Here is a 10,511-nt window from a genome sequence, read left to right as displayed (position 1 = left end):
GAACCAGGAGGTCACGGTTCAATTCCCAGTCAGGGCAGGTGCCCAGGTTGAGAGCTCGATCCGTGTGGCTGCAGGAGGCAGCCAATCAATGATTCTCTCTCATCATTGATGTTTCTATCTCTTTCTCCCTCTCCCTTCCTCTCGGAAATCAATAAAATATACATACATATAAAAAAAGCACAAAAAACACCACACACCAAAGACTCTTAGCAGGACTCTGCTGACATGATCTCTTTGTCCACCTCTCCATTCCCTGCCTACACTTCTTTGAGTGCTTTTCTTTAGTTCCAGAAAAACAAGCAACTTCACACTCTGCATTTTCTCCTGTTTCTTTGGCTTGGAATGCTAGTCTCACCTTTCTTTGCCTGGAGAACAATCATTTACTTTCAAAAACTCTAATATCTGTCAGGAAACCTTCCCCTGTTCTTCATCGTAGCTCTGGCCCCTGCCTCTCATCTCTCTGCATATTTCTATTTTTTTTAAAAAAATCATCTCCAATCTATTTAATATCCCATAAATTTTGTTTTATTTTGAGGGTCTGTTTTCTTAAACCTCATAGGACTAATCTTTGTATCCTGTCCCCTAGCAGGGTGGGGCGCCCAAGAAATGTTTATGCAGCTGAAATGAACCCACGTTTGGTCGCCAATGACCCAGTGACCCAAAGACCTCCACCCTGGGCTCAGAATCCCTAAACTACACTTCAAACGCTCCAAGCTTGTAAGTGCCCGCAGGACACAAACCCCTATCGCCGGGTTTGACACGTATGAAGTCACCATTACTCATCTTACTTAGGTCACGGCTCCAAGCTGGGGCTAACCCTGGTCAGTGAGAGGAGAAAGGGAAATGTCATTTTTAGGAAACCAGTAGTCCAAAGCCTGCGCAGGTTTAAAACAGAACCAGCCGCACCCTACTCCTACCTGCCCCACACCCTAGGTTTTCATGGGGACACCATCCAGGTGGGTGTCACTTCCGAGCCCCGTGGCCTGGCCAAGCCCTCACCCAGCCCTTAGCCTGGACCCAGCGGCAGGAGCAGGAGCAGGAGCAGGAGCTGGAGCAACAGCGCGGCGGGATGGGGTGGGTGCCAGCGCGGGGGCTCCCCTCTCCCCAGCGGCGCGGGCGAGGCACCTGGGAGGGGAAGCCCAGGTGTCCCAAGCCTGGTACCCCGGAAACCCCGAGGGAAGGAGGGGGCGGGAGGAGATCAGTTTCTCCGGAGTTGTGCAACCGCGGAGCAGAGAGCCGGACATTTCCGCCCGCGTCCCCCGCGCAGCCCGCCCGCCCGCCCGCCCGCCTGCGCCGACCCCGCCGCCTCCGAACCAAAAGCGAAAGGAGCCGCGTCCCCGGAGTGGCGTCGGCGGGGAGGTCCGCGCGCTTCCAGTTCGGCGGGGCCGCCACTTTGTGACTTCACTCGCTTCGCAACAGGCCCGGGCCACTCGCGCCCCACCCACCCCGGCCCGCCGCTCGGCCGCCCGCAGCCGCCTCCGCTCCCCGCGCGTCCCTTCGCTCCGGCCTGGCTCGCCTCCCCGTCGCGGAGTCTCCCATCGCGCCGCCCGCGGCCGTCCGCACCGACCGCAAGGTGGCCGCCGCCTGGACGGCTGGCACGTGGCGCCCCCGCCCCCGGAGCAGCCCGACGCCCGGCCCGGCTGAGCGCAGCGCACCCCCGGCGGCGCGATGCCGCGCTTCCTCAGGGGAATGGCCTTCGTCCCCTTCCTCCTGGTGACCTGGTCATCCGCCGCCTTCATCATCTCCTACGTGGTCGCTGTGCTCTCCGGGCACGTCAACCCCTTCCTCCCCTACATCAGGTAGGATGGGCGGAGGGTGGACCCGGCAGAGGCGCCGCGGGGTGCCACTGCTGCAGAGGCTGGGACCCGGACCCAGCGGGGCGTCTTCCCGCACCTAATGAATGGGGTCTGACTACGGGGAGAGGAGAGGCTGCCCCCTGGCAGATGTGCAGAGGCAGGGGGCGCGCAGCTGAGCATCGGGAGGGGTTCCGGATAGACACACAGAACTTTCAGACTGGGGATGGGACAGAAATCTCAGGAAGACGCTTTTTTTTTTTTTTTTTTTTTTTTTGGGCAACGATGGATGCCATGTATTGAGAGTGCAAGTTGGAGATCCAGGTGTGAGCTAAAACCGCTCGCAGATTTCACTTCTGCTTCCCAGCATCCTCGTGAAGTGGATGTCTGGTTCATGTTTTCAAGAAAGGAAACTTAAGTTTAAGCAGATGTGGAAATACCATCCGTGTGACCCTGATGTCACAGCTAGGAAATTGGTGGAAGCAGAATTCACACCCAAATTGCGTCCCGCGCCCAAAGCAACACTCCACGTCTTTGGGAGTTGGCTTAAGCTCTCCTGGATGGAGCTGGCCGAGACACCCACCCACCCCTCCCCTGGGTTCTGTGCCCCCAGAGTCAGAGCCCTCAGGCTGTCAACAACTTGTGACATCTCCTGTGTTGTCATTATGCTGTTACATTTTTCTTGAGTTTTGGGCCCCACCTTTTTAAGGTCACTTCTTCATTGCCCAGGACACAGGTCCCGATTCTCTTCCTGTGACTCCCAACTCCGTGTCTTGTCCACAGCAGTCTTTATTAGAACGATTCATCTCTGTCCTAGAGGTGTGGCTTCTCTGGGTCTGTATTGGCCGGTGAGGGGATAATAAAGTTGGTGACACCGAAGTTTGTAGAGATGATACAGATTATAGGGGCTTTCCCTCCTGCAGCCCTCTGCCTCGTGCGCAATATTCTGTAATATATTCTTTGTGGGTGAGGAAGGGGAAATGAAGGTGAGGCAAGAGGAGACTAGGGTTTAGAGATGCAAGGAAGAGAGCATTAAGGAGATAGGGCAAATCTGCAGTCATTGGAGGGGAGGCGGGTGTTTCCCATACAGAAAGAGGCTCCATGCATTAAGCAAACTTTCCCATCCTGCCTTGTGCCCCTGAAGAAACCTGGGCTTGGTGTCTTATGGCTCATCTCAGTCCCAAGTGCCATTGTCTTGCTCCTTAAAAAAGAAAAAAGTTTATTGATTTCAGAGAGAGGTAGGGTGAGAGAGAGAACATCAGTGATGAGAGAGAATCATTGATCAGCTGCCTCCTGCACGCCCCACACTGGGGATCCAGCCGCAACCCGGGAATCAAATTGTGACCTGGTTCATAGGTTGCCACTCAACCACTGAGCCGCGTGCCGGACTGTCTTAATTCCTCTTGATTCTGAAGCAGGATAGATCTTCTTAGACCCGTGTTAAAAGCTTTTCTCATTGCAATGGTTTGAGTGTGTGTGCGTTTTAAAATTTTTTAATAGGAATTATTTGAGCCAAACTGAAGACATGCTCAGGAGCAAGATCTCAAATGCTCTCCTCCCTGCAGTGCTGTGTGTGTCCCGGACCTGAAGGTCAGGGACAGATACACATTGGCCAGGCAGCCAGAGGCAGGGTTTGAGTCTTTGTAGACATGTCTGAAATAGTTGTGATTAATACCACCACAAGGTGAACTTGAAATGGAAGACGTTCAGAAATGGGGGAATGAGCTGACAAGACTAACCACTTGTGAGATGCTCAAATCACAGACGTGCCAGGAAAGAGGTTGTACATTTAATAAGGAAAAGAAGCCTTTAGGAAAAGCAGAATGACTGGAGAAAAAGGCATGAGATTGTTCCGTTGTTGCCAGGAATCATCAGCCTACACACACACAGCAAACATGTGGATTGTTTGCCCACATGTGCCTGGGGCTTTTGGTTGTCTGAGCTCTCTGCCTCCTAGAAAATCAAGTCATTGAGGAAAGGGCAAGATGTAGGTAAGAACTAGACATCAGGGCCTGATTGGGCATGCCTGAATGATCAGTTTTGTCCAGAAATGTTCAGCTTTGTCTTCTATGATTCATCTCTGCTGTCAATACCTCTTACTCTTCCTTACCCCCACTCCCTTCATTTCCTCCAACCGCACTGGCTTCCTTCCTGTGTCTTAAATGTGCCAGGCCTCCCCGTATCTAGACATATTATTCACCATAGCACCTATCACCTTCTAACAAACTAGGTGATTTACTTATTATGTTGGTCACCTGTCTTCCCTCTGGAGTATCTATATCTATATATCTATATACCTATATCTATATCTATATCTATATCTATATCTATCTATATATATAAAAGGCTAATATGCTAAGTGTCTGTCTGACCGGTAGCTATGATGCGCACTGACCACCAGGGGGCAGATGCTCAATGCAGGAGCTGCCGTGATACGCACTGGCCATTTACAGAGAAATGGCATTGCAGACCTGGCGCCCACAAAGCAACATTTGGCTTCGCCAAAGTGGGACACAGGCCCCGCCACCACCCCGGAGCGACAGCCCACCAAATCGCAGCCGACGCTGCCAAGACCCCCTGGTACAAAATTCGGTCCACAGCCCAGCCCTGCCCAGAAATGATGGCTGTGAGCGCCGGGTAATGATGTCACATAGCAACGCCCGGCTTCCTCTCCCTAGCGACTAGCCTCCTTGCAGTTTCTTCAGCCCAGGAACACAACTTGCTGTATAGCCAGGTGGAAACATTTTACACTTTAACCAAATGTCTGTGAAGTGTTTTCCCATCCCTCATCTCATTTGATCCTCATAGAAGTCCTGGAGTAGGTAGATAGGAGACTCAGTGGAATCCTATTATCTTTTCATTAGCTGGAAAACGGAGATTTAGAAAGCCTAGAAACGACCTAACTGAAAAGAAGTAAGAAATTGTGGACCTTAAAAATAACTTCAGGTTTTCTCACTGTGCAGAATGTAGTCAAACACTGCTGCAGGTAAATATTTTACCCTTTTTTCTCCCTGCGTGATCTACAGTAATAATCTGCTTTGTGTTGATATTTACTGCTGTGTTGCTGACAATTACCTGAAAGAGAAGTTGGGGTGTTTCACTGGACTGGAAAAAAGTTTAGCTAAATCAGAAAGCAGGTCTAATTAAGCAAGTTTATTCTATATATATAAAAGGCTAAGTTGACTCGTGCTTGCGTGATAGATATAAAGCTCTTACTGGTGCCAATCGCATGCATGTGTTTCAATTTGTCATTGTCTATCGTGAATTTGGTTGACATTTCTATTATAGAGAAAGGGTGAATAGCGTTATTAAAATATTTCTTCTAATTAATTTCCTTTCAATGTGCATGAATTTGTGCACTGGGCCACTAGTAAGATTCATGAAGGCTCTCGATTTTAGTTGAATTAATATTTCTCAGACACCCACTATGGATATTGTTATTCTTCCTCTAGGGCAGGACAGATAGCTTTAGGGGAGGCTTGATCAGGTAGGTCATTGGTGGTTGGGATGCAGATAGTCCTTGATTGTGGGGTTATGTCCTGATAACCTATCTTAAGTTGAAAAATATCAACATAAAAAACGTTCAAACCTGTAGAGACTTTTCTCTTTTTTTAATTTTTATCTTAAAATTTTTTATTGTTTTTCTTGTGTTTTAGAGAATTTTAATGAGTTTATTTGAGCCAAACTGATGACATGTGCGGGGAGCAAGATCTCACTGCTCCTGAGAATAACAGTTTTGCAGTTTCTTTTATGCATTTGAAATTAAGGGATTTAGGAAGATTATATGGAGGTGGAAGGAAGTAACTCAGAGATTGGACAGTTAATAAGATAATGTGCTCTCTTGAGGGTTGATGCCCCCTTCAAGATGCATTGCTTCTGGTATTTCATTGGTGTGTTCACCTAGATGTGCAATGGACAGGGCTGGATTAAAACCTTTTATTAAAGGAGTTCTATGCCTGAGGCATGACTGCCCACCACGACCTGCTTATTTAGGAATTTATGATCAGATCAGCTTGTGAGATTACTTTCCATAGAATTCCCCCTTTTTTTGGTCCAAAATATCTTAAGTTGGAAATGCATTTAGTACACCTAACCTGCTGAACACAACAGCTTAGTCTAGCCTACCATAAATATGCTCAGAACACATACATTAACTTGTAATTGGGCAAAACCATATAAAATGTTGACTAGCTCATGAAATTTATTGAATACTGTACTGAAAGTGACAAACAATGGTTGTATGGGAACTCTCCATTGACCGTTAACACCACTGAAAGCACACTGGGCCTGGAGAATGTTTGAAGCATTGAACTAAAACAAAGAATGCTGGCCACATGGTACACTGCAGAGTGTTGGTTGTTTACCCTCAAGATCCTGTGCCTGATGGGGAGTTGGGGCCCACCGCTGCTGTCCAGCATTACCAGAGTATCCTACTGAATGTTGCTAGCCTGGAAAAGGTAAAAATTTAAAATTTGAAGTACGTTTCCTGTTGAATGACTATTGCTTTCACATCATGGTAAAGTAAAAAAAAAAATAAAATATATATATATATATATATATATATATATATATATATATATATATGTTTAAAAAATCACAAATAGAACCATCATAAGTCGGGCACTAGCTGTATTTAAGATAGTCCTTTCACGTGATGACCAATGGATGTTCTGATTTTCTTCTTAACAATGTTAAACACTTTGTTCAGCCAATTGGATGTCTGATTATTTTTAAAACAATGTTGAACACTTTGAGTAAGACCCATTGCATTTTTAAACAAATATATTTTTATTGATTTCAAAGAGGAAGGGAGAGGGAGAGAGAGATAGCAGCATTCATGATGAGAGAGAATAATTGATTGGCTGCCTCCTGCAAGTCCCACACTGGGGATTGAACTATCAACTGGGTCATGTGTCCTGACTGGGAGTTGAACAGTGACCTCCTGGTTTATAGGTCGATACTCAACCATGCCAGCTGGGCAAGCAATTGCATTTTAATTAAGAGCCAGAACCCTGGGAGGACCCCTATCCAGTATGACATTCAAACTGAGTTTCCTTATCATATATTGTCTTATTACATTGCTATTCTTCAGTATGTTGGATAAATGGACAAATAGGTCGTAGACATGTAGAAAGATGCTCAATCTCATGAATCAAATAAAAATTCAAATTAAAACTCACTGATACAATTTTTCATCTACTAGATTGGCAGAAACCCAAATGTGTGACACACTCTATTGGTGAGACGCTGGGGAAACAGGCTCTCACACTTTGCAGGTGGGAATGTAAATTGATTAAATCTCTAGAGAGGTACGTTGGCATTATTTATCAAAATGACAAAAATAGCATTACTCATAGCATTGCTTTTAATAACAAAAGGTTGGAAACCATACAAATAACCATGAGTAGAGGACTGGCTAAATAAATATACTTTATCCAAAGAAGATTTCAAGAAAAACTCTCTATATAGAATACTCTTTAAATTAATACATTGATATAGAAAAATCTCTGATACATTGTTACATAGAAAAGCAAGATGCAAAACAAAATATGCTACCAATTAGTGGAGGTGGTGGGGCTTGAGGGGTAAAGGGCGGGGGTAATACACATTTATATTTGCTTACATAAAGAAACTAATGAAATGGTTTATCTGTGTATGATGGGCAGACTAGGTCATGGTCAAGAAAACCTTAGCGTATAAGAAATAAGGTGTAAATAAGACCTTTCTTCTTTTTAAAAAATTAACCTTTTTACTTTGCAATAATTGTTGATTTACATGCAGCTATATAAAGTAATAAAGATCTTACATATCTTTTACCCAGTTTATCTCAAAGGTAACGTCTTATAAACGTGGAACACCTTTTTGTATGTAGTTATTTTTTAGCCAAATGGATGGGTTTCTGGTCAGAAAATTAAAATAGAAATATGGGATTCAAACATCTACTAAATTTAACAAGTTGCAATAGTACAGTGTGATATTTCTGGATTATGAGGCCATTAATGCAAGGATGTCAAAACCAAGGGCAAACAAAGGTCAACGTGGAAGGATTAGTTTAGATTTTTACAAGGTTACACCCACATTCTTGAGCACCATCAAGGTTAATTTGTTACAGTTTCTTATATTTCCTCTGTGACCAAATCCCCCTTAGGTTATCGTTGGATCACTAGTTACTTATCAACTCCGCTTAGCTTATAAGCTACTTTCTTTTACAACTTCTTTGGCTTGTGTCTCATGCTTCCAGAATGTTCTGTGGCCCTTGGTTTTGCCAATTCTGCATCCTTTTTTAGCCTGCTCTCCCTTTTTGTCAGGTGCTGTTGGCTGTACCACATGTGGTCTTTGGTCACTCCCATTGTTCTTCCTCATGACCACAAACACTGGTCAGTGACTGATGGCAGAAAACTGGGTCATCTAAAATTAAGCCACTTAAAAGGGGGAACAAAATGATACAGTAAACAAAGTAAAAGAGGTTGAGCCCTTCACTTAGTTAACAAAATGTAGCTTATAATCACAGTGTGCTAATTCTTATAATGTACAAAATTCATTATAATGAACGCTTCTTATAATGAATAAAAAAATGAAAATGCAAAATTCTTAAAATGAACAAAAATCTGAAAATAATTCAGGTGCTGATTTTTAAGGGAGGAGTACATGATTTTCCAAATACTGTCTTATGATTGCATGATACAAAGTCCTTGATTTCACATTTGTTTTTTGAAGGGGGATAGGAAGAGGGTCATTTCTGCAGAAGTGTTTTGACTTTTATTTTCCCAATGATAATTCTTACTCTTTGTATAAGGATATTGATCTTGTTTATTGTCTGTCTCTCACACAAAAGTTCCAGGAGGGTAGAGATATAGGGTCTCTATATACATATAAATATTATGTTGTCAAATCCTGTTACTGAAATATGGGGAAACCAGTTTTCTGTAGAAAAATTTGTTTAAATGACAGAGAAGGAAGTATATTTGAATTAAATGTTTCTTAAAACTGGAAGAATGTATTTGTATTGAAATGGGAAGCCCCATGAATGGAGGTTTTTATTGTTCATTTTCTGAAAAATTTCTCCTTACAATCTGATAAAATAAAAAGTAGGGTGAAGTTTTAAAAAAAAAAGAGAGATACAGGAAAAGAGATACAGGGTCTCTTCACTGCTGCCTCCCCAGCATTTACGACAGTGCTAGAAACATAGGGGATGCTTAGTAAATATCGACTGAACCCTAAGATCACTTACAACAGAAGGGCCAGTTTTATTTATACCCATTTTATTAACCTTGTCAGCTTCTCTTCAATTGTTAACTGATTCTGCCAGCATTCACTGTTGATTAACTTTGGTTGTGTTTCTCTCTCTTCTTCGACCCCATTTCTACTGACTTCATGAAATTCTCCATATTTCACAAGGTTAGCAACTTTGTAATCATTCAGACTATTTATTTATCAACTCCTCCAGATGATAAGCCACTCTCTTTTATATCCTCTACTTTGGCTGTGTCTCATGCTTCCAGAATATTCTGAGTCCCTTGACTTCTAAAGTTTTGCCACTTCTGCATTCTGGTTGCTTTTGAGTAGCCTAGTCTCACTTTTTGTCAAGTGCTGTTTGCTGGATTGAGTGTGGTCTTTGGTCACTTTCATTGTTCCTCCTCATGACCACAAGCCCTGCTCAGTGATTGGTGGCAGAAAACTGGCTCGCCTAGTAAATATTCACAACATTTGATAATCATACTGAGAGGGAATAATACAGTGTGTTGGACCAAGGAGCTATTTAGAGCAGACAGCTTTGGTTAGAATACAAGTCTATCATGTGCCCCATCTATGGGACTTTGGACAAGTTACTTCTTTCTGCTTCCCTATGGTTTAAGAATAGCACCTCCCTCATGAGTTAGCACATGAACCCACTTAGAACTCATTAACACCCTGGTCGAAGGACATAATAGCAATTGCTATTAGTATTATCAAGAGACAAGTCCACATTGGTCTGGATAGGTTGCTAGTGTTAAGTAGGAAGGGATATTTGGTTGAGGGCTAAGTTTTATAAGTGATCGGTGTATTTGTGCACATAACAGAAACTTTCTTGACCAAACTCAACTTAATGAATTTGCTGGTTTAGCTGATAACCTCATTCTCTGAGAAACACACTGACTAAAGCCAGTGGACCCTGAAAACCGCGCCCAGTGATGGCCACTCTGAGCTGCTTGCTTGCTTCTTTCACCTGTTTCTTTGTACCCTTACCAAACGCCAGCTGTGTTTGTTCCCAAACGTGTTTATGCCAGATGTGTTTTTTTATTGTAATGGTGTGCTTTAACTCAATATAAATGAATGGTTGGTCTGTAAATGCAAAAAGAGAATTGCAGTTTCTAAGGAAACTCGGTTGAGTGTTTTGGAAAGATCCAAAAGAGACTGTAGTTTGCTCAGTAGTGTTTGGAAAGATCCAAAAGAGACTGTAGTTTGCTCAGTAGTGTTTATGACAAATGTAAGGATTTATAAAACCTGTGAAAACAACAACACTAAACCCGGCCGGTGTTGCTCAGTGGTTGAGTGTTGACCTATGAACCAGGAGGTCAGGAGGTCACGGTTAATTCCCGGTCAGGGCTCATGCGTGGATTGCGGGCTCAAGATCCCTAGTTAGTGAGTGTACAGGAGGAAGCCGATCAATGATTCTCTCTCATCATTGATATTTCTATCTCTCTCCCTCTCCCTTTCTCTCTGAAATCAATAAAAAAT

The 10,511-nt window shown here is 43.8% G+C and overlaps 1 protein-coding gene across 1 annotated transcript in view; it reads left to right on the top strand.

Moving 5' to 3' along the window:
* The first annotated feature begins 831 nt into the window (after nucleotides 1-831).
* The window catches only part of DRAM1 (DNA damage regulated autophagy modulator 1), a 39,672-nt gene continuing 29,992 nt past the window's right edge, over nucleotides 832-10,511 (top strand). The window contains exon 1 of the mRNA XM_079773389.1: nucleotides 832-1,799. Within this exon, the coding sequence (XP_079629515.1) occupies nucleotides 1,669-1,799 (131 nt within the window). The 5' untranslated portion in view covers nucleotides 832-1,668. The remainder of the gene's footprint in view (nucleotides 1,800-10,511) is intronic.

Source organism: Cnephaeus nilssonii, assembly GCF_951640355.1.
Source record: "Cnephaeus nilssonii genome assembly, chromosome: 6".
Lineage (NCBI taxonomy): Eukaryota > Metazoa > Chordata > Mammalia > Chiroptera > Vespertilionidae > Cnephaeus > Cnephaeus nilssonii.
This window is presented reverse-complemented; position numbering and strand designations above follow the sequence as displayed.